General features: G+C 51.7%; 7 protein-coding genes across 7 annotated transcripts; 1 reads left to right on the top strand and 6 right to left on the bottom strand.

The window, feature by feature from the left end:
• Positions 1–328: 328 nt before the first annotated feature.
• On the bottom strand, positions 329–1,680 carry PHATRDRAFT_48727 (predicted protein; the record flags this gene model as incomplete). Its single annotated transcript, XM_002183248.1, has 1 exon — positions 329–1,680. The coding sequence occupies exon 1, from the start codon at positions 1,637–1,639 to the stop codon at positions 329–331; it is 1,311 nt and encodes a 436-aa protein (XP_002183284.1). The 5' UTR covers positions 1,640–1,680.
• A 3,702-nt stretch (positions 1,681–5,382) lies between these two features.
• PHATRDRAFT_39266 (predicted protein) lies at positions 5,383–5,997 on the bottom strand (the record flags this gene model as incomplete). The annotated part of the gene is made up of 1 exon (XM_002183247.1): positions 5,383–5,997. The coding sequence occupies one exon, from the start codon at positions 5,995–5,997 to the stop codon at positions 5,383–5,385; it is 615 nt and encodes a 204-aa protein (XP_002183283.1).
• Positions 5,998–7,681: 1,684 nt separating this feature from the next.
• PHATRDRAFT_39265 (predicted protein) lies at positions 7,682–8,719 on the bottom strand (the record flags this gene model as incomplete). The annotated part of the gene is made up of 1 exon (XM_002183246.1): positions 7,682–8,719. The coding sequence occupies one exon, from the start codon at positions 8,717–8,719 to the stop codon at positions 7,682–7,684; it is 1,038 nt and encodes a 345-aa protein (XP_002183282.1).
• A 1,258-nt stretch (positions 8,720–9,977) lies between these two features.
• PHATRDRAFT_48726 (predicted protein) lies at positions 9,978–12,434 on the bottom strand (the record flags this gene model as incomplete). The annotated part of the gene is made up of 1 exon (XM_002183245.1): positions 9,978–12,434. The coding sequence occupies exon 1, from the start codon at positions 12,294–12,296 to the stop codon at positions 9,978–9,980; it is 2,319 nt and encodes a 772-aa protein (XP_002183281.1). The 5' UTR covers positions 12,297–12,434.
• A 1,025-nt stretch (positions 12,435–13,459) lies between these two features.
• PHATRDRAFT_48725 (predicted protein) lies at positions 13,460–15,586 on the bottom strand. Its single transcript, XM_002183244.1, has one exon. It carries the CDS (start codon positions 15,205–15,207, stop codon positions 13,585–13,587), a length of 1,623 nt encoding a protein of 540 aa, XP_002183280.1. The 5' UTR covers positions 15,208–15,586; the 3' UTR covers positions 13,460–13,584.
• Positions 15,587–17,202: 1,616 nt separating this feature from the next.
• On the top strand, positions 17,203–19,448 carry PHATRDRAFT_48724 (predicted protein; the record flags this gene model as incomplete). Its single annotated transcript, XM_002183381.1, has 1 exon — positions 17,203–19,448. The coding sequence occupies one exon, from the start codon at positions 17,203–17,205 to the stop codon at positions 19,159–19,161; it is 1,959 nt and encodes a 652-aa protein (XP_002183417.1). The 3' UTR covers positions 19,162–19,448.
• Positions 19,449–19,532: 84 nt separating this feature from the next.
• Positions 19,533–21,412, bottom strand: PHATRDRAFT_48723 (predicted protein; the record flags this gene model as incomplete). The annotated part of the gene is made up of 2 exons (XM_002183243.1): positions 20,444–21,412; positions 19,533–20,366 (listed from the first exon to the last, which is right to left on the bottom strand). The coding sequence occupies exons 1-2, from the start codon at positions 21,236–21,238 to the stop codon at positions 19,533–19,535; spliced, it is 1,629 nt and encodes a 542-aa protein (XP_002183279.1). The 5' UTR covers positions 21,239–21,412.
• Between the last annotated feature and the right edge of the window lie 2,136 nt (positions 21,413–23,548).

Raw genomic sequence — 23,548 nt, 5'->3', positions numbered from 1 at the left:
GATCGGAGCAACGCAAATCAAATGGTCGACGTCGTCCATTTCAATACAACAAGAAGAGTGGTACCGATCTCCTTTATTTTATCATGCCGGGGATTTTGTCGCGCACGCGTCGGGAATGGACCAGAAGGCTGCTGGGGTCGCCATGCTGTTGGCCCGAGCGGAGTAAGGTAACACGCAATTTCTAAAGCAATTCTTGCTATTATACTAATGTGAAAGTCAGAGTCAATAGAAAAGCAACTCCTCAATAGAATGTAGTAACTCATGAGCAGCACCCATGCGTCGTAGGTGGACGTATGAAAAAGTCATACCTGTCTTCCCGTCTGCCTTTTCAGACACAATACAGGGACAAATTTACGGAATCATTGTCAAAGCCAGCGTCCCCTTCGTCCAAATCGTATTCTCCTTCCTCTTCTGTCGAGGATAAGCTTGTATCCAGCGGTGAGGATCTGACAGAGGTGTGAGTTCTGTTCCGAACCGTTCCCGACTCAGATTTCTTCGATCGTGTCGATCGAAACCCCCCAGCCAGACGTGCCAACGGCGACGTTTTGGAATCCTTGGCTGATACGGGCTTTGAGGTTCTCGGACTCGCTGTCTTGTGGGTGGGGCCGTCAGAAGCTTTCTTTTCAACCGAAACCGTCTTCTCCATGAGTGTGGAAGGCAAGGTTGATCTCGGGGCCCGTGTTTTACCGGTCTTGCTGGTGGCTTCGAGTTTTTCGCATCGTTCCTTGTAGGCCTGTAAGAGAAATTGGCTGTCGTTGAGTTTAGACTTCATGACCTCGAGCTCGCTATTCTTTTTGCTCAAATCGGCTCTCAGATTTTTGGTGGTCACGTTTGCTGCGGCAGGAATAGGAGGAGTCGCAACTTTCGCCAACACAACCTTCGCTGCCATGCCGGTAGCTACCACGGAGGTGGGTACCGGCTCGTCATTCTTGGCGGTCTTGACGAGTTTGGATGCGTCCGGCTTGACGTTCGGTATCGTAGCTTTCGTGATGACACTGCTGTTGGTACTGCTACTACTGCTGTTGCTGCTACTACTACCACTGGTCTTTGCCGCCGCACGAGACGCATTGCGACGATTTTCTTTGTATAGCTTGACGAGTTCTTCCTGTTGCTCTTCAATGCGATCCTCCAGGGTCTTGACTTGCGTACTGCGGTACCGCAAGCCTTCCGCCGTGCGTTGGACGTGCTCTTCCAAGGTACGTCTTCGGTCTTCGTGCTCTCGAATAATCTGCTCTTGTTGCGACGTAGTATCGATGAGTTTGTGCACCATTGTGGCGAATGTTTTGGCAATGGATTCTTGTTGCACCAGCAGGGCTTGTGTCGTTTCGTAGATGTCTCCCTTGGTATCCAAGGCTTGCAGAATGGAACCCGTTGTCGTGCAGATATCGATTTGTTTCATCATCATTTCTTCCACCAACTTGGCAGCCGTTGCGGACGACATTGCGGTATGGTTGTCACTCATCCGGATGGTTTGATTACTAGTACTCGTGGGCGCGTCGGAACTATTCCTCTCGTCTTTCCAAGCCATTCCTTCTTGTTCGGGTTGTGGTGATTGTTCACTTTTGTGTCCTTCGGACGACGCCACGCCGACGGCAGACCGCGAACGGGGCTTGCGAAAGAATGCAGACTTTTCCCTCATTTCTGAAGAATCTGCTCTCCCTTTCTTTTCCTCTGTACTGGACACTATCACACGAAAGTAGGATGAGTAGCACAAAGGTACGGGAATGCCAGAACTGTTTTGGTGATACTGCGTTGCTTTGACGATGGGATTGGCCAGACTGAGATTGCTGTCGACGGAGAGGTTGTGACGGTCCGTGCTTGCTTTGTGTATCTATGCTCAAAAGCTCGCAGTGAAAGATTCTGGCTAATCGTTCGGATGAGTATGGTTGCGCGTTGTGGCAGAGGGGCCTCTAGAGCAGTAAGCTTGTTCACTGCTTGATGGACTCGTTCGGGCACTTTCTTTGTTTGCCTACACAACTAGGCCGGGGCAACACTTTTTTCCGTCGTCGTTCCGTCCCGTCCGTTCGCCTATGGACGCCATTCGTATTCGGTGTCGGCTGGCTTACAAATTACCAAGATGTGTGAGCATAATTATAAGGCTCGTTCACGGATACTTGTCTAAAGATTTACTTTTAGTAAAAAACCTCAATCACAAATAGCCCAGCCCATGTTCCCCCCCATCTAATTATTTGCTTCAACGGAACACAGAGGAATCTATGTGTTGACCAAGCCCAGTCCCGAACGAATTTCGAGGGGGTTAAGTACCCGCTTTCCCGTGACCGTAAGTGTCAGTCGGGAAATCCGGCAACCTTGACATTGCGCGCGCCCAAATTATATCACACACTTTCCAATTTACAGTACCGTTCCGTTTCGGTAGTCGAGACGCCACACGGTCGAGTCGGGAACCGTTGTACGTGGTTGGCGTGTTTTCAGAATCGTCCGATTCCAGATCGTCCGCGGGCGATCGTTGACTGACCATCTCACGCTACCATGATGCAAACTGCCATTCACCATTGCACCCCGCGTCACCTCTCGGTCTGTACAACACATGTTTGATTGAGCGTACATCCAATTCTGTTGTGTCGTCGTTGTTGCGATCAATGACAAGAACGAGATTGCCTTGCTGGTCCCAAGGCTCGAAATTTAAAAAGGTTGGGGGACGAATACGTGATCTTGGCGAGCACCTCCTTCACGATTTATTGGATTACTTCTCGATTTGTTGTCCTCATTAAGCGCATGGTTTGCGGATTGGTCACGTGGAGCAACGGCTATTGATTGTCTCCGTTTTTGGTTAGTTCGCACTTTGCGTGTCGTTTTTTGGTAAGTCTCCCCCAAATGATAAACTTTATCATCGCTATTCGATTGAGAAAACAAATAGGTCCCCGGTTGTAAAAAATATGACAGTCAGCCAAGAGATGCGAATCGAGACGGTTCTCTAGCGCCCTTGTAATTGAGACGATGAAACAATTCATAATTTCTTGTTTCGTCTTGTGCGTTCCGGACTTTGGTTTTGGTTATGGTAGCTTTTCGTTTCCAGCTCGAAGTCAAAAAATGTATGTGAGGTTGCGTAGGAAACAAGTGACCACGCTGTTTCATTTCCGCAATCGACAGAATGAAGTTTAATAGCGCTAGGTCTTCTTTTACCCCCCAGGCGTATTGGAGACACATCCGCTGCAATCGTAAGTTTAGATAACACACACATTGTTGATCCACTATAGGAAGAAGGAACCATGCCTAATGCCAGATCAAATCAGACACGTATTTTACTTTTTGTTTAATTTACATGTACATCCATCCGCAATGCTCTCATGCTTGTTCAAAGGATATCCCGTCAACCAACAGAATGCAGTCGCACCCACATGCACCACTACAGGGACAATCGAACACAGTCTGGTCGTTGCTCCACTTGCACCAAATCCGATTCGAAGGACCATTCCTGTGTATCTCCCGATCGCGCACTAAGATGAGAGCTGTGGCTTTTTCGTCGCAAATGCGTTTTGCTACTTTTCCGGTGGTATGGCTGGCCCTTCATTATCTCCTCTTGAACCCGCTCTTGCAAATCCTTCTGAAGATCAGCGATAATGGTGGAAATTCCGTTCGATAGGCGGTTTGACTTTTCCTCATCGATGAAGAGACTGCGGCGGCGGCTCGTTTCGTTCTGGCATCGACTCTTGTTGGTTTCCGACCATAACTTGCACCACATCGACGAGACGACTTTCGCCAAATCGTCGGCACTATCGTTGCCCTCGTCGAAGCGGTCCATGCTGCTTCGTCACAAGCATGGAGTATTCAAGTTCGAAGCTTTGTGCTACCGAAATTTGTTGTCAGAAATGTGTCCTCTCAGCTCTTGGCATCGTTCTTTAGCCTCTTGAGTCCCGCTGGAATTCAGAGAAATGATAGTGTGAGTGCGAACGAATCCGCCCAACCGAATATCTATCGTAAATCCGGGCTTAGCGCCAACACCCGAGCATCTGAAAAGATTATTGAGTTCAAGGCAACACATCTAAGTGAAACACTCTATAATCCATCTAAAAATTCTTAATTTCCTTTATTTAAATGAAAATGGCTCACGTTTTGTACCCAGGCTAGGATGTCGGCATCCCCGTCTGCAATCCAGTCTGCATTGCCCCGTTTGTTTTGTCGAGTTTTCCGCGATGATAGATGTTCCCGCGGCTTTGTACAATCGAATTTATCTTTAAACAAGCAATTTTGTCTGGGAAAACTGTTATAAGTATCCGTATTCCGGCCGTGGAAAATAATCTTGTGAACAAAACCATTGAAACAGGATCACCCCACATGATTTACATAGGATTCTCAAGTGGTAAGGCATGCCCATCTTTTTACGTGTTAGAGTATTACTTTTATAAATCCTGATGAGAGATGCTGTAAACCGGACAATACCACTTATGACTACTGGTATTTGAGCAATAATCGGTGTCGTTAGCCAGAGCATCGTTGAACGGGGAAGCAACTTCGTAAGCGGTCCCGCGTGAAACGTGATCGTACCCTTTGTGAACTCTGTACTCTTTGACTCACTTGTTCAAGGCATCCTATATACTACATCCTATTCCGTTGTGGGACTCCCTCGCAACACGAATGCCCTTGTTTGTTGACTAGCAAAATACGAAAACAAGATCCCCCAATCCTGTTCTTCTAATTATTGTTTGGATTTGTCCATCGCTAAGAGTATTTGGAAAGAAGTTTGCTTACAAACTTGTAGGAGAAACGGCCCAAATCCAGTGTCCATATTTATACAACTGTACGCAGCGTTCATCACCTTCTACTGCCCATTCGTACATATCAGACGTGGTAGTTCGGAAGGTATCTCCGATAAAGCTTAGATACAGATTGTTTGCGGTTACACCGTATTGTCGGATACCGGCATCACCGATCCTTGTAAAAACGAGTTGATCCGAAATGTTGTGTCGTAAAACGCTAGTTCTCCTGGATGGACTGTCAGGTCCCCGGTACGACGCGCGACCTTTTGCGGGTTGAGCCGAACTACGTGAATGTTGATTATCAGGTGCGGAATAATTGTCAATTGGACAGGGGATCCGCGTCTATCTTTGTTGGTGGCGGAGCGATGACGCGTTCTCTAGCAAACACACGCGCGTCGATACTTACAGACACAACGACGCTCGGCTGCAACCCTTTGTGCTAAAGATATGTATGTGTATATCGGTATCCAGGCATTCTAAAAAAGAGAGAATTGCACTATCAACAGCCATTCCCGGGTTGCAACTGACTGATGGCAGTGTATTGTACCTCTAAATCAACCCCGCGGGACAAGCTACGAGCAGCTGGATAGCTACGGGATGACTTCGACTCTACGGAAGGTTGATTAGCGCATGGGGGGATGATGGTAGTAGTGTCAGGCTGCGCCTACAACTCCACCCGTTCTTCTTGGTACTCTTCCAGCACAATTTCAAAGGGAATGAGGTTCGTGCGACTGTGTTGCGAATTGACCCGCTTACCGGAATGCTTTCTGGGACTTTTTTGTAATCCGGGTGCACTGTAAAGATCATCCGTGTTGGCGGCGGTGACGGTGGAGGGCGATCCGTGCGTGTGTGTTCCGTAGGCGAGGCACTCACCGAGGACGGCGACGCGCTCGCGTAGGGCGTCCCGTTCCTGTCGGAGTTGCGCGAGTTCGGCGTCGCGTTCGCCGAGGGACTGGTAAAGGTCCATAATGTGCCGCACGACGTGTGCGGTAGTGCGTTCCTGGCGTTCGACGAGTCGGGCAACGGCGTCCCGCACGGAGTCGGCGGCCGTCGTCGCCGTTGTGCCCGTGTCCGGCATGCAGAGAGATACCGTTGTGGATAGCGTCCGGACGAGTTTGGATAAGGTGTCAACGATGGAAAGCTGACTACTGGCGTAGAGAACGGCTTGGAACGGATCCGGTGCCGCTGAGGTTTCCGTCGGACTGGTGGTGTCCGATACAGTCCTAGTGGAGGACTGCGGAGAAGAAGGAGCAGGCATTGGAGTCGTTTCCGTCGTCATGCTCACAGTGAGTCGCTGTTGTTGTACGGTCGATGGCTATTTTTTGTACCTCTGCTACTTGTACCTCTACTACTAATGCTACCACTACCACTACCACCAACGTTGTTTCCAAGTTCGTTGGGAGGCTGAAGGATTGTAACACACTGCGGCCAAAAAGCGACGCTACACACCCAAAATTATCCCGGTGAGATCGACACCAATGTGGGTTGACGAGCACTCAAATAGTCATTCGCTCACCGTAGCTCACTGTCACACTCAAAGTGCACTCTTACTGTTGTTGATCCATAAGGAACAAACATTTGCGAGAGGAAACGAGCGACGCGGGGCTTGGCGGCGGTCTACCAGGTCGCTGTTTCCATAGACCCAGCGTGCCGCCGGGCAGTCGAAAAAAGACCTCACGAGGAATTGCGGGCGTATGTCGATTATGCCATCCGAGATAGCGGGAGGGGCTGTGACCCTGCGAGTCCCATGGGTGGCTTGGCCTGGCGGGGCGAGGGGGTGGTTCCCGAGGCTTGCAGGGGGGGGGGGGGGTTCCCCCGTACCAGGCCATGGAGGGGTACTGGCGATCTGGGTCGACCGGCGTAGCGAAGTCTTGGATGGCGCGATCGGGACTATTTCAATATATATCGTGTTGTAACCCACACTATATCGAACGCCAAGGGAATTCAAAAGTTGTCACCTATAAGTACCAACAAACGTCAAGTTACAAAGATATAACGCGAAGTGGAGACCATCCGGGAACGAGAAAATGTCCTTTTCTCCTAATCGGGGCTTGCACCATATGTCTCGGAAAACGCTTACAGTTGTTATCAGCCACCATCCGAGCGTGGACGAAAAAGTCATCCCGTGGCCTTCTGCCGCCCTCCCACACTTTCGACCGATTCCAGCCTTGGCCACTCGTCCGATACGCATACCGGTATATACGCGTTTCGAATGTCATTGACTCCTTTTGTAAAACATGCTCTAATTGACGTTGTTCTAACGAATACACACAACCATTACGCCTATTACTACTTATGCTATTACTCTAGTATGCGGAACGAGACACTGCCGTGTCCCAATCAAACGACAGTGACAGCGATAACATTGCGCCTTTGTTTTGACACCCGTTTCCGTGGAAGACGAGGACGATGATACTGACGACGACAACGCGGCGTACACGGCCACCGCGGCCGTCGACATTGTTCTTTCCATCGGTACGGGACGAAGGATACAGCGGCACGTCTACTTTCACCACGTGGACGGAATAACGACGACAATACTTCGCTCTGGTCCACAGACAACAGCCGCAAGATGTTTCAACCACCGTACGGGAACGATACGGACCCGTGGTTCCGACCGTTGCGTGGAGACAACCTTTGGTCCGTACCCGGTGGAACATCTTGACCCGGGAACGGAACTAGTATACAACGCGACAACCCACAGCGAGCATCCATTGTCCACCAAAACAAATTGTCCAACAACTAAAGAAATCCGTTGTCAGCGGTCCAGGAAGAATGCTCCCGTAGAATAGAGAGAGAGATCTCTCTATGGTCTCGAGATGCTGCCTGGACGCGAGTACAATCCTAGCAAGAAGAAACAGTACCTATGCAACTACCTACTATATCAAATATATCCATCCACCCGTCCAATGTGCAAGAGGCGGGCCGAGCTGGCTTGTTCTATAGACGCGAGGAAAGTTAGATTAGACCTCCAGTCGTTCCTGAGGTAAAAGAGTAATTTCGACAGGAATTTTGGTACGGCGTCGAGAGGTGGAGGTAGTCTTCGTGGGATGGTTATCTTGGGGAGTCGTCCCTTCAGTGGCTTTGGTAGGGCGCACCTTGTTGCGCCGAGGCTTCGAGGGTGACGGGTCGTGGGGAGAGGAACTGGGACGGCGGGTGGTGTGCAAGGTCAAGGCACTCATGTCGTCCGAATCGGGTGGCTGGTCAAGGAGTGTATGCATATCCAGAAGGGCGGGAAGGATGTTGGCATCGTTCGGGTCTTCGGTAAGCGACACGGGTGATGCCGTTGGTGTCGGGACCGTTGGCACTGGTGCTGGCATTGACACTGGCAGGGCGGAGTCGTTGTGGGATCGAGCGGGTGATGTGGGAAGGAGAGGACTCGATTCGGATTCCGGATCTGTAGTGGGGCAAGTTTCTGTGCGAACGGGAGAGGCCTCCGTCGTCGAATGCGAGTCCGCCGACGGTGAATCAAACGACGTCGTGTGTGTCGTCTCGGTCCGTTGGGTAGAGGTTTCGACATCCGGCATTCGTCCGGTCTTTTCGTCTTGCGGACCGTGTGCGGGGGGCCAACGGGACACTTGTACCTGGACGTTCCTTTGGTACGTATGCTTCTGTTGTTGTTGTTGCTGCTGCCGAGCGCGTAGGATTTCGAGTTCGTTCTGTTGGGCATTGATTGTACTTTGAAGTTTCTGTACGAGTTGTTCCGTCTTGCGTGTGGCTTTGGTTTGTCGGAGCTTGAGACTTTCGACGCCTTGAGCAACCTGGGCAACCCGCGCGCTTCCGTGAGAGTCCGGACACACGTGATGCAACGCCGACGACAAGGACAAGACCATTTCCGCCAACGTAGTAGTAGCCTGAGACTGTCGAGACGTCGCTTGCCGCACCAACTTGCGGTCTTCCACCAAGCGGACTACGCTGTCTTCCGCGTCCTGCAACGCGTTACAGGAGCTTTCGTCCATTGGCTCCGAAGGTTCATCCCAACACTTGCTGTGCCGCGGCATTTCGTCTTTCGATTGCGACGAGTGTGATTGTTGTTGCTGCGATTGTGACTGCTCTTGCTCTAGCAACTACTGCGACTGCTACGGCCACTTCTGCTATTGATTTCTGCTACTGCTACTGCTACCGCTACTACTAGTACTCCCAGCGTCGTCTACTGCGAGTGTTGCAAGTCTTGTCAATGAGGAATAGGGGTGAATGCGGAGTGTGTTTGTATGGTGGTAAAAGGTGGTGGTTGTTGTTGTTGTAGGTAGATTCAGGTAGTGGGAGAGCGTGTGGAACTCTCGTTTTGGTGTGTGTGTGTGTGTGTGTGTGCATTGGTGATAAGTGTCCAGCATCACCCCATCGCCACTAAGACCGTGTACCCATTGGACCCGTCGAAAGTCTTCTCCCACTCCACGCTCACTCGATCCTCCTCGATTCCCGAATGGGGGGGGCATGGGGGAAGGTGATCCTCCGCTGGGACCCGAGGTCGACACGCGTGATAGCACCACGACGGAAATGGCCACGGTGGGACATTCTTTTTGTATAGATATAGGTTGTCACGCCGGCCGCTCTTTCGTGATTCACAATCGTATATACTCGTGTCTGTGCTCTCGCCCCGTTCGTATGGTACAAACTCTACTACAGAAGCAATCGAAACGGATCGAATAGGTAGGCAGCGGGGCTTGGGATCATTGGAACTACGTATTGTATATCGAAAACATAATTCTAACCTCAAGTGCAAAACATCATGCTCAGGCGAGGGTGGGTACTGGTGGGGCACATACTAGGTCGTTTGGGAAGGCGCTGACTGTGATGTACCCTACCGTGCCCTGACCTCCAGAATTGTTCGACATACACGTCTTCCCCCGCATCAACCCTTCGTTTGTGAAAAGAGGGAAAACAGAAAAGGATGGCATGCTTGGAGGAACCTTTCTGGGACTGACAGTGGTGAGTCGAACGATTCGATCGGCGCGCCAAATTCCCGCTGTGGACAGTGACCACCTCGCGTTTACTGTTAGTTTGTGGCTCCCGTCTGTGTGACAGTAAAATCCACGCTAACTGTCAGCTACATCCCTCTCTATTCAAAAGTAGAAAAACTAACTAATGTAACACGTACCAAGATTGTGTCCTCCATTTTCATGTAAACTAGGATTAATGTATATATATATATATATCAGGTTATCCAAAAGATCGCGTGGAACAGCGTTGCATCGTTGAGTGTATACCATTACGTCTACGACAGCCATGTACGCCCGCTTCCCCCTCTTTTGGTTTCTTTCAAAAAGACATTTGTGACGTTTTGGAATCGTTCAATTTGCGGTACGGCGTCACGGGCGAACGTTTCGGATTCACCGTCTCTGCAAAGGGGTCGTGCGGAAACGCATTGTCGATGGTCGACTGGGGTACGTCGGCTTTGGTCGGGGTGATCGTGGCGGTGCGGGCGGTCGTCAGGTTCGTTTTCGGGACGGACGAATGCCAGGAACGGAGCAATGCGGACCGTGCGTCCTCCTTCGAGCCATTCCCGGGGCGAGTGAACATATTACCGATCGAAGACAGACCTTGATTCAGCAACAGAGTCTGATTCAAGGATGAGCGGTGTTGCGAGACATTCATTTGTTCTTGGTCTCGATCTTGATACGCGAGTAGCTGTTCCTGTAAGTAAATGACGTGATCTTGGAGTTCGTCAATCTTGGCGTGACTCGCCGCCAAGTCGGTGGCCAAGTGACTGGCCCGGGCCACGGCGGCATCCCGTTCGAGTTCCAGTGTTATTTCGTCCGGCGTGTCGGCGGATTTCTTGGCCCGCAAGGCATGATCGTCTTCCTTCTTTTCTTCCTGAACATTGCGGTGACTGTACTTTTCCGCCTCGACTTGGGCTTCCTTCTCTTTATCCTGCTGCTGCTGGCGGCGTTCCCGTTGCGATGAGGACGCTCCGTACGGAGCGGTGGCTCCGGTCTGCCCGGTACTCTTGGGTTTCTGAAGCACCGCTTCCCAGTCGAGTACCCGTTCCACCGTTGGACGCTCAGGATACTTTTCCGACTCGAGCTCGTCGACCCGGGTTTCCATGGCATCCTGAGCGATCCGTTCCGCAATCTCGTACTCGGTTTCCTTCTCGGACTCGTACTCGGATTCCTCGTGGTAGCCAGGCGACGATCCAGACGCCCACGGGCTTGGTTGAATGCCCACCGGCGGTTCGTTCGTATAGGAGCGATTGTCGAAACTTTCCTGAGAGTGTTCGTCGTTGGAAATGAATTTGCGATCCTGGTACGATTCTTCGCTATCGGAATAATCCGGGACAGAGTAGGATTGGGAGCGCGGCGGATGGGATTGGTTCGTTTCGGGCGAGGTGTTTGGTCGGTGCCGGCTGGAGGAGGCCTCACGCGTCTGGGAGACGACCTCCACGGGCGTCCGCGACGGTGCGCGGTTGTAGGGATGGTAGGGGTCGTCGTCGTCCTCGTCGTCTTGAAAGACCAGGTTGGAAGTCGTGGTGGTGTCCAACAAGGGCGCGGGCGTCGTGTCGGTCACAACGAACGGTTCCGGCTCGGCGTGTGCTTCGTGATGCCAGTCCTGATGTTCCAGCTGTTCCTGCAGTTCCTTCTCTTGTTGGTAGTAGTGATCGAAATTTTGGTGTTCCGGTGTCTCTGCCTCAAAGCCGTTGTGGGCGTATCGCTTGTTGTCAATCTGCTCTTCCGTTTGGTAGTGACGGTTGTTGTACTGCTTTTCTGATTCGTAATGACGGTCGTTATACTGCTCTTCCGTTTCGTAATGACGGTCGGTGTACTGCTTTTCCATTTTGTACTGTTGGTCGACAAAGCCCTCCTTGGTTTGGTAGTGATGGTTGTTGTACCCCTTTTCCGTGACGGGTTGGTAGTGACGGTCGACAAAGTCTTCATCCGTATCACGACGGTTGTCATGGTAGCGACCGTGGTTATCGTACACTTCGTTTGGATGGTGCTGGTGTCTGGTTTCCGGTGACGTGTCTTCCGATTGTGGAACGAATGCGTTATCGAGTTCGTCTTCCATGGCATCGAGATCGACGGGTCCCAAACTCCTAGGAACCGCATCGGACGGGAACGGGTTATTGTGCAGATCCATCCGGCCGTCATGGTCGTCGTCCTCATCATCGTCACTCCAGTAGGACTGGAGTGGCGACGAGGCCACGGGCGTGTTCGACCGCCGTTCGGTTACGCCACGGCGTCCGGTGGATGCGGGAGCATCTTCGTACGTGCGGCGTCGTGTGGTGGTGTTCGAGTCCGTGGCCTGGTTGGTGGATTGGTGCACGGAATGTTTTGGGGAGACGAACTGGGACGGATCCCACGCAGAAGCGAGGGTCGGGGACGTCGCGTCGTCCCACCAGGAAGTGTCCGATGCAAAGGTGGGTTCGTGGTGGCGGGACGAGTGACCTGTCGGAACGACGGGACTGGTGGAGGCACGGCTTGATCGACGAGTCTGGGAAGACTTGGATGGACGGTGACTGCGAGGCACCGTCGCTGCTGTCTGGGATGGATTCCGTGTCGCAGTCGACGACGTTTGGTTCGAACTAGTGGCAGGAGTCCGACGCGAACTCGTCTTGCTTGGGAGGGGAATCCAACGATCCATAATGACACGTTTCCGAGGGGTACGTAAACAGCCAACGCAACCAGAGGCACCGAGCAGGATTACAACAGCAACCGTATCACAACAACAGCAACAGCAACTAGAACAATAACGAAAGCTTGGTCGTTCTCAAGTAAGTTGGTAGCACAACGGGATGGTAGTCTGTGGGATCTGCAAAACGCTAGACAACGACGACGGTACGGTGCCGGTAATCGCTGCAAGCCAGAGAGAGGTAGTAGTAGACAGACAGATAAGGTAGGTAGGTAGGTAGTAAGCTGGAGTCGAGTCGATAGGACCAAAGGACAGTGACAGTACGGTCTTTTCCGTACTGGCCCATTCAACTAGTCCGGACGGACCCAGTCGAGAGAGTACGACGAGCCAGTGCGTGTGCGTGCGTGTGTTTCCGTAGAAACAAGAGAGCGACGGATCGAGAGAGTGCCACCAACACACACACACACACGATTTCTTCTTGGGTGTCGTGCGTTGGAACGTCGGCATACCGTCTTTGCCCCAAACCGCGACTCCAACGGTTGTTCCGATACGCGCCCGGGAGGATTAGTTACACATTGGATCGACACGCAGCCACGCGCCGGATCGGTAAGTGGCCGTGGATGTAGCTCTAGACATTCTGCACTGCGCAACAGTCCGCGGAGTCGAATGGAGCACGGTCTACTATTCCCTGTCAAGCTTGGTTGGTATTTATGGACGCGCCTGCGACAGTCCCGTTCGCAATTCGTGGTTCGTACCCGAGATTTCCCGTATGTAAACTCCCTCTGGTAGGTAGAATTTCCTTCGAACAACAAAAGAGAGACCCAAAATTGTCCGACCGAACTATAGGAAAGAGGCGGGAACTCTGGTGATTAGAAAAGCGGTTGGGATACCGGTACCATTCAACTTTTTGATAGAGTCAATCCTCGACGACACACATGTATTTTGACACGGGTATCTGACAGACACACACACGGGCTTTTCACGACTGGACCAAACTTGAAGTCGCGGATTCATTCACGGTCAATTACCGACGCCGGTGGGTCGTCGAGATGGAACCGTTTCCATAAGCTACCCTACCCAAACCATTCACCATCCACATACCCGTCACTTACAACAGTTCACGGAAGCCTAAACTACCAGTGACTATAGCTAATCTAGGTAAGGCTAGCTCACTGTCAGGAGATCCGTTTGTAACCTATCTCATCTATCTCACTACCGGTAGACAACTACCGCTCACCCATTTTTTCGAGTCGTGCGAGTAAAATGTACCATAGAAAGGAACCGTTAAAAGCAATCCGTTCTACAACTCCAAGAGGCTCGCGGTGGTTACCGAGGTCGGCGTTCTCGTTCTCGACTTGGTCGATAGGACTCCCGCCGCTTGATCCGCGTGATCCGCCAACGAAAATGCATACTGCTCCAAGTCTTGAATGTCGGACGTTTTCGAAGTCGACTTGAACATTCGCGATACGGTCGGGGGCGAGTTCGGTGGTAACGTAGTCCCCGCATCATGTACCAGTTCCTCGTTCCCATTGGAGCCTTTGGACAGCCACCGCAACGGCCTTTTCTTAACTTGTTGCTGCTGCTGCGGGTCTGGAGATACCTTCTGCTTGTTCGCCTTTTTCTTTTTCGTCTTGCCAGTTTTGGTAGTCCCGTCCTCGTCGCCAGTACCGTTGTACGAAACTTCCACGAGAGCCACGCTCTTGTGCAATCGAGCCGTCAGTTCTCGAATTTTCGCTCGTTGTGACCGGACTTCGGCGTGGTAATTGTGCGCCCGTTTCTGCGCCACATCCCGTTCCATCATGACACGGTAGAACGCGGCTTGTCCGGGACCCGTACTGGAAGCCGAACCGTCGGTCGGTATGGAATAGCCATCCTTGCCCAATCCGACCCCGTCCGCCGTGGCTGTCAAAGTCGTTGGCCGAGTCGCCAGTTCGTCGGGGTCGTGGCCGTCCGAATCGGAATCCGTATCCTCCTCGTCACTATCGACGGCGGCGTCAGACTCGTCCGTGCTGGATTCCTCGATCATACGGTTGGTGTCGGAGTTGTGGGAATCTGCAATGGTGCTACTTCTGGTTTCTGGTTCTGACCGTGCTTGTGATAATAGTGTTTGTGACTGTCCTGGTTGTGGCCATACTGCTTCCTCTGGTGTTACTTGTGTGTCCGAGGCTTTGTCTTGTTCTTGTGGTGGTTGTTCTTTTTGTTGTGGCAATACTGTTTCTTCAACTGCCCTTGCTACCTTCGCAGTTAGATCATACTCCATACCATTCATAGTTACCAGTCCGGCCTTTTTCTTGGCCTTGTGCTTCTTCATATCAGTAATTTGTTTCGCGTGTTCGAGCTGTTTCTTTTTCTTGCCCTTCCTGCGTTTCAAGGCGTGGTGTTGTTCCGTGTGGGTGAGCTCTTCGTCGTCCGTCTCCGTGTCGTACCGAGAATTTCCGTGATCTCGACTGGAATGGCCTTGGCCTTGCACTCCCCGCGGAATTCCAAACGTGAGGGCGGATAGTTGCAACGACAGTCGTTCATTGTCCAGCGCCTTTTCCTGCACGTCTCGTTCCGTGGCTTCCAGAGCCTTGGACAAGGCCACAATCGTGTCCTGTAAAACCTCGACCCGGCACGTTTTGTCCCGCAATTCCGTATGCAATTCGGTGAGGGCGGAACTCATACTGACAATCGCTTGTTCCAGTAAACACGTATCCGGCGAGTCGGCGGAGGGAGGAAAGGTTGGTGACGGTCGCGAGGGTGTGGAGTCAGTCGTGGCTACGGTAGCGGGTGGAATCCACACCGGCGGCTCACCGTCGACTGGATCCACCGAACGATTGTCTTCGTCTTCATCTTCCACCGAAACGGTGCCGGTGGACTGTTGGGATTTGTTGTTCCGGAGGACCTTTGGAGACAAGGGTCGTCGGGAAGTCATACGCAACATGTTCCCCGGACGCGGCAAACAAACGCACACTGATTGGAGACGCAACGGACTGTATGGATGGAATGCCAACGAAGGATTGGCACCGATTTCGGCGGGTATTTGCAGTGACGATTCTCTGGGTGAACGGAGTGTACTTTGTACGCCGCTTCGTGTCTGCACCCGAGTTCGTGTCTGCACTCGCGTTCGTGTGTCTTTGCCTGTTCCGAGTTTTCGTCCTTACACAAGGGACACGCACGTGTTCCGGGCTACGGGGGGATTGTGTTCCACACAAAGCATGCACACACAAGAAGTTGTTGTTGTTGTTGTTGTCTCTTTTGGTACACAGTGGGGTTGTTGATCGTTGGAGAATCGCAAACGAAAGCAGCGAATTCCAGGCGAATGGACAAATCTGAGCGTATGCCCGTGTCGACAAACCGTTGCGAAAATGGAGATATATTCGTTCACGTTTTGAATCCTTCGGTCGATCAGGCATACCTGGAATGACCGCGATGGCTACTCGTACTCATATATAGTTTCACTGGCAATCCAAACTGTCGAGTACTCAGCCCCCGCAGAAATCCTACGGTATTCCCATCGACCATAACGACCGTGAACGGATCGCACAATTGGCGAGCCGTACATAGAGCATAGGGATGGATACTTAGAGCCCTTTCCTACGCCCGGTGTCAACGCCGGGATGGGATCTCCTTATGCCTTGTAACTACGACTACCGAAGAATTTCGCTCGCACGGATAAGTACGGTTGGACAGCGATCGTGCCCACAGCATCCCGGTCGGACATTCCGAAGACAGAATTTAGCGGACCCGTGTGGGCATGTGGAAACCCGACTTTCGTACGTGGGTCGATCACCGTCGATCCCGTCAACCGGTACCGACGAGTTCGCTAGTAGCTACTGTAACTAGAGATCATCTTATGGATCGCATGGACTGACTGGGACTGCGATTGACCAACGACCTATCCCGTCCAACGACAAACCAGAAACCGTGACGAACACAGGTATTTGGTTCGTGTTCCTCTCCAAACGAGATTGCTCTAGGTCTCGACAAAGTCCAACGACTCCGGAGCGATACGTTGTTAGACACCCACCCGGCACCTTGGTGAGTGGATCGTGTGTTTCCAGGGTCGCTCGCCTCGTTCCGTATCCAATGACAAGCCTGCTATTTGAACAGTCTCGGACCGAAACTAGCCACCATCCTTAAAACACACCTCCACACAATCGTATCTCCACGTATATAAACGCACCATCACAGGTAGGGAGGTAGCATACCAACGAATATAACGGATAGTTGGGAATGTCTCGAGTAGAATGTGCATGACGTAGGATAGGTTCGCATGGCTTGGCTACGGGGACGGCTTTCACGAATCGAAAATCCGCGGGAGCGTGGAACGCTGGTGAGAGAACGGGCGATGTTGGAACGACTAGTAGAGCGTTCCGTTGTGTCACAGGTGTCAGCGAAGAACACGATCTTGTCCCGTGTGGATCTGTAGATCTTGTCGCCGGGCGTAGTAAAGTCTCGACGATTCGTAGCGCGGGAGACACATTCGTACTCGACACGTGTGGCCTACTACCGACACGTGTGGCCTACTACCGACCCCCAAAGGCCTATGTATTTGTGTGTCCGTTGATCTACGAAACTTCGATAATTTGAATCCGGAATGGTTTTGACTTGATATAGAATAGGGAACGAACCGGTGTAGATACATAACGCCAGCCGAGCATCCTTTCTACGTTGCTACGCCTCCGTTAGGGTCCGTCCCCTTTCGTGCGACACTTACTGGGTTCGGGCTTATTTCGAAAAAGAAAAAACCTTTCGAACGTCGGATACAGTATACTCGACTCAACTCGGAGGGACCATTGCGAACGGTCACTACGATAGCTACAGAGCTAGCTAGCGACTGGTTAGCCCCTCTCCAACTACCCCACCCCTCCCGTCGCCCTCGGAACTTAGCTCGGGTGTAGAAAGTGCAGCAGAGTCATTCATCCATTCATCCCGCATGTCTACGTCGTCCGCACAGCTCATCACCACTCCCGCGGTGCACCTCCTTCCCCCACCAACGGATCCAGAGATTATTCACACCCTTAGAATGTTGGCTTCTCCCGGTAGCGACAACAACAACGATGACGACGACGAAACCAGTCTCGCTAGTCCGACTGTGGAAGAATGGGCACCGTCGTCCGTGGTCCGTATCGTTGCTCAGGAAACAGACACGCGGGTCCGTCACCGCAAAGGCGCCGTTACTCGTGCGACGGCACGATCGTCTTTGGTCACCGTGACGCCGACGGAACGATCTGACACGAACCTTCCCACAACACCCGCACGGGTCGACCCAACGAAGGAAGCCTCCGAACGTGCTTGGGCTTCTACGGAGCCGCAGCGGATGACTACTGTACCGGACGACGACTCGACCTTGGAACGTTCCCAGGGACCACGGGTTCGACAAGCCCCAACATTAACAACAACAGTAACAAGAGCCTCCGTGTCCCAGCGTACGAAACAAGACGGTCGACGTTCATCGACCAACGGAAGCTTCCGACCCAAGGTGTCCGTGAGCCGACGGCGGTACAGTCTACCACATAAGAATCGGGCTCCGGTGGATCGCCGCTCGAGTTTGGATCACAACCATCGACTCGACCGAACGAACTCACCGCTGCGACCGCAGAATATCTTCCAAACCACGGGAGTATCCCGACGCCCGAACGATTACGATCGATTACTGCAGATGGAAATCAGTCTCCGAGACGCGGTGCCGGTCCGCCATCAGGCTCCGTTCCAGAAAGGCTGGAGTGTGGAGCACGGCGTTCGTTCTCCTACCGTACATCGCTCGACGAGAGAACAACACCATCATAAGTCGTGGAGAGAGGACTCTCCCCGGAACGCGCAACCGAAACTAGTAGGGGGAGACACGGGCACGCCAGTGGTGCCTCGTGGCGAGAACGCCGAGACTTTTTTGTCCATTCCTATTCTTGCGCAATCCAACGACCGCCCATCGAATACTCATTTGCCGAGTCCTATCCTGGGGGATATCCCACAACTCGTACACCAACCGTCTAAAACTGACGGTAGCCACCGGAATTTACCACCGTCGGAGTCTTCCTTGGGAACGGTGCTCCGTGCCAAAGACACCGGCAGTCCTACCGAGGAGGATGTCAGTACCGCCACGACCGACGTCACGCTATCCACAACGTCGTCGTCCCGTGCGAAAGAGTCCGCACCCGTCGAGACGGAGCCCGCCCCGCTCGCGGCTCGAGCCCATTCGTTACTGAGTCAAATCAAACAGCGCACCGTCGCAAACAAACACCGTGTATCGCATATTCGAGAACATCGACGACGCACCGAGGTGTTTGAAGCGGAACTCAACCGGAATAAAACAAAGAATGGTATTGAGTCTGGCGACGACGCCAAACCAATTACTGCTGTGGTCTACGCTCAGCGTCTGTTTCAGACCGAAGGGCGTCTGTACCGATCCCAATCGGAGGGTCTCATTCTGAAGGAAGCCGTACTGAATCTATCGTCCTTGTTGCGAGAAAAAGACGATAGGCTTTCACGGTTGGAATTCCATCGCGCCGTACGAGACGAGCAAATCAAAGCCAGTGGCATGGTCCACGCCGCCGTCTGTATTACTGAATTGGAACAAAAACTGGCCGAATGCAACCTCAAAATATCGACATTGACGGCAACAATCGACCAGCAGACGGCACAAAACGAATTGTACGAAGCACGGTCAAAAATGGCGCAACACTTGAACGTGGATCCAGAATGCCTTTCGTCTATCCAGAAATTCTTGACCAAGCAAGATTCCGATAAGTCGAATGACACACTCGACGAAACGCTTTCACACGCGTCAACACCACCACCTGTGGCTCGTGGTGCGTCGGCGGCCGCCGAGTCCAGTACCGGTAGCGTCACGAGCAGTGAGCTGACGATATCGCCCTTGCGTTCGGATAACGTTTGATTGGTCAACCATCTCCACCACCACCAATTACAGTAGATTGAAAACACCGCTCAAAGGAGCTTTTGCGAATACCAGTGGATATCACCATTACTTCGAGCTAATCATCCAAAAGTCTTTGTTACCATGGACATCGAGCTTGGTAACAGCATCGACTTTCCAAAAGCAGGGCACCGCTGGTTTTGGGATACCCTGCAATTGTTGCAACTATATGTATTACTTTCAACGCTAAAGCCATTATTATATGTGGAAATCCAGCCACACGCAAATTATATTAATATTAGTATTGTAAAACTTTGGTCGCTGCTTCTTGCCGACCGCGAGTAATTGGCGAGAGTGAATATAGTCGTTAGCGATAGGCGACAGGACACAGCCTACCGTCCAAGAATAGAGGAAACATCGCCGACGGCCGCACCCACGCTCAGAAGCAGTAGCAGCAAAACTGCCGCTCCAGTAATTCCTTCCTGTAATCGTTGATTGACTTTACGTCCGGTAAGTGCTTCAGCAATGACGAAGAGAAGCTGTCCGCCATCCAGCGCAGGCAAAGGGAGGGCATTTACAACACCCAAATTGATGCTGATGGCCGCGGCAAACAATAAGACGGTAGTCAGATCTTGAGTCGCGACGACTTCGGAACCTGTACGTATCAAGCCAATAGGGCCCGAGACTTGGTTGCTGGAGGAGCCCGCTTTTCCGGAAAACAAATCCCCAAATAAGGACCCCAGACCCGCAGCCGTTTGGCTCGTCAATGAATAAGCGTACTTGTATGCTAACGAAGCAGCTTCCCCGACGTTGTCGGTACGTAACACTTCTGATTTGATGTAGTTTGGTGCGAGCAAAACTCCAATGGTTTGAGGTCCAGCAGCGTCCAACTTTTTGGGAACGACGTCAACATTAACCAGTTCTTTTTCGTTCGGATGCCTCACAACGAGTTTTATTGGCTGTCCTTCAGGTGCCGTTCGAATTTTGGCAATAAATTCGTTGATAGATTTCTGTGCCTCATACGGTGACGGCGATGACGAAACAGAAACTGGCGAGCCGTTGATCTCGTACACGATATCGCCTTTTCGAAGCAAACCGCTCGCCGCTGCGTTGGAAGTTGGTGCCGCGTTGATGACGATTCCACGATCAAAGACAGGTTGGGGAAGTCCCGGCCCGACGCTGATTTGGCCGAAGTAGATCGAGAAACTCAAGAGCAAATTAAATACCTTTTCCAATCCAAGAGAGAATGAGTTACTCCCCGTTGTCGAGACGAAAGATATACGTGTGGCGCAACCAGACTTACCACTCCTCCGCTAAGGACTACAGCTCGTTCTTGCCACGGCCGATTCTGTAAAAGCTTAGGATCATCATAATACTCAATCTCAACGTTTCCGCGATCAAGCGACTTTTGCGGAGGTGTCTTGACCATTTTTTTCCAAAACGGCAAGTTGTTAAATTCTTCCACTTGTTGTAATAGTTGTTGCTCCTTTTCCCTTTGCTGCCGAGCTTCGACGGCTCCAAAGGTTACCATGTTCAGTATTTCCGATGCAGCGTCGGGTTTTTCCAACGCACCATTCTCCTTTGCGGCTAAGTATGCCGCTTCTTCCATTTCGCGGACTCGTGTCGCGTTGTAATTTTCGGGAAATCGGACGTAGCCTCCCAGGGGTAACGCTCGTAAATTGAATTCGTCCCCAAAGGCTCGAAAGCCCAACAGCTTGGGGCCAAATCCGATGCTAAATTCTTCCACGGAAATACCAAAACTTCGAGCCGCCAGATAATGTCCCATTTCGTGCACCAAGACGATACTGGCGAGCACTCCAACGGAACCTAGTGGTGACGAGAGCAGTGCGACCAACGGGGAAGCCTTCAAGTTTCCCACAGCCGAACCGCGCGGAGTGCTAATGGGCCTAACTGTATCGGCCTTGCCGAAAAAGCGATTGTCAGTCAGTTTTCCGTTCCCGAAGACGCCATTCTTTGAATCCAAGTGCGACTGAGTGTGCAATGGAGCCGCGGTGAACGCCAAGGCGCCATCGGTACACCACAGCACGCCAAGTACCAACAAAAGACCATCCGCGAAAGGAAAATGAGCTACTCTCATGTTGGGACAAAGGTTTTTTTGAGCGCTTTGAAGTGATTCTTTGCTGCAACTCGTGTTGTATGTGATGCGAACAAAGGACTAGGCCACTGCGCTGTGAGCACGTCGTTAACAATCTCTTTTTGGCAATGGCGAACTGTCCGTTACTGGGAATTGGAAAGATCCAGCTATTGCAGGCAAATTGTTGAACCGGAAAGGGCGAAACTGGTCGAAAATCCCGATCACGCTCGCTGACTCACTTTGATGTCACAGCCACGGGACAGGTTAGACTGCGACCGCAAGCACTACTGACAGTGGAAATAGAAATCCTAGCTAGCTAGCTAGTGCATCCCATCACCGAAGGACCAAGACAAATCAACTGTAAACCTACAAACACAAACGTTCACATCGCACATGTGTACCCCAAAGCACTTTGCAGGTAGGCCACAACAACTATGGCGTTCGTGTTATTTAACCGTAAAACTAAGATTTGACGGGGGGGGGGGGGAGCTACCAATTCAAGGTTGAAGGCAAAAGAGTGCCCACAGTCATCAAAGCTGTAACGAAACGAACCTGAAGAACAGGCACCATTTTTGCTTGCATTTTACATAATTATGCACACAGATAAACGACAGTGACTGAAAGCGCCGTCATCACAGCACGAGCGCAAAAAAAGCCTTGTCCGTTTCCAGATCCCGAGGCACTGCCAGCAGCTGGTGATTGTGTAGCATTAGAATCAGCAGCAGGAGACGGGGAAATGGTCGCAACTGGCGCCGACGCGGTGGGCATCTCGTTCACCGGAGCTAGAGTTGGAACTGTAGAAGATGGAGGAGCGGTAACTGGGGTTTCGGTGTTTGTCGAATTGTTGCAATCCTTCTCCAAGAAAGAGTCAAACAAGAGTCAGTGACAAATGACACATCCTAATCATTCACACGAAGCGTAGACGATAAAAATGGCACTTACGGTCAACCGAAGACTGTAGATACCTGCATTGCTGAGAAATCCAGTGACCAAGATGTAGTAGATACTGCCAACAGAGCTTTCGAAAGATACTTGACTCTTAAAAGTGAGGGATGATGGAATAGAAAAATCGTCATTGTCGACCAAACACGACAAAGAATCGCAGTCGTCACCCGTATACACTGCCAGAACTGTATCGTAGTCACCAAGTAGTTCAATCGTCACGCATTCATCGTTTTCGGGAGTATAGGTGAACCAATCTCCCCGGTAAGGTAGGAAACCAAAGGACACGGCACTGCAAGACAAAGCAGATTCGTCATTGGCCGTTGCGACAAGATTGGTATTGCCTGTAACAACATTGGAAAAAGACGCCACGTCGCGGGCATTCGGGCACAAGCTTGGACCGGATGGACCAAATGAAGGCTGGGGGGAGGTTGTGGGCTCCGGTGCGGGCGTTGGGAAAGGCTCCGGAGTAGGGAATGAAAAAACAAAATCCTCCCCGTTACAGCAAGCGCCAACGACATTGGCTCCATAGAGAAGATCAAGAGATTCTGGACTGCACTTATCCGTGATGGGGAAAAAAGCATTTGCGAATTGTAGCTGAATGTCTATGTCGCCACACAAGAGGGAAAACCCAAATCCAAACTCTAAAGTGAAGCTGGCGTTATATGTCATTGAGGACTCGCCACACAACCTGCAAGGAGTTGTTCCGGGACATCCGCACAGCGCGGCCAGTCCCAGGGTACTATCATTCCCGCACAAGTCACCTCCCGCGAAAGAGTTTATACTGCCACAGGTGGTAAAAGTGGCCATAGGAATGGGTAATGTGGGATCCGGTACATCTTCTCCTCCGGGACAGAGCTTGCAAGTAGCTTGTGTGTTATCGACCGAGCAGCCACAAACGGGCCCTGCCGTGATCTGTAGAGGAAGGCACCGGCCTCCCTGGTCCACAATGGAAATGTCTTCAGGAACGTCTTGGCAGAGTGACTCTCCGTCCAAGGTGGCACCGGCAGCAGGTTGCCCTCCGTTGAGACATACGGGACAGAATTGACTTCCGGTCGCAACGGAACATGTCTCGGACACTTGCTGAAGAAGCGGCATAGACAAAGCAAAACGCCGTGAGTTTCTTTGTGGTATTTTGAATCGATGCGGTTTCAATCCATTTGTATTAAGTACTTACCGCAATCGAAAAGTCAAATTCGGGGCTGCTCGATCCAAATTCACTGCCGGTGACGAAGATGTAGTACGTAGTGCCAGCGACAGCGTCAAAGTTCACATGACTGTCCGAATTTCCGAGAGCCAAATCGTCGTTCATGGCTTCACAGGAAAGTTCCGAGCAAGCTCCGGTGTAAACAAACAATGCCGGGTCGAAAG

This window comes from Phaeodactylum tricornutum, chromosome 19, assembly GCF_000150955.2.
Source record: "Phaeodactylum tricornutum CCAP 1055/1 chromosome 19, whole genome shotgun sequence".
Lineage (NCBI taxonomy): Eukaryota > Bacillariophyta > Bacillariophyceae > Surirellales > Neidiaceae > Phaeodactylum > Phaeodactylum tricornutum.
This window is presented reverse-complemented; position numbering and strand designations above follow the sequence as displayed.

Excerpts from the sequence above, each read along its gene's own strand:
- PHATRDRAFT_48725 (XM_002183244.1), bottom strand. The coding sequence starts at position 15,207 with ATGTTGCGTATGACTTCCCGACGACCCTTGTCTCCAAAGGTCCTCCGG.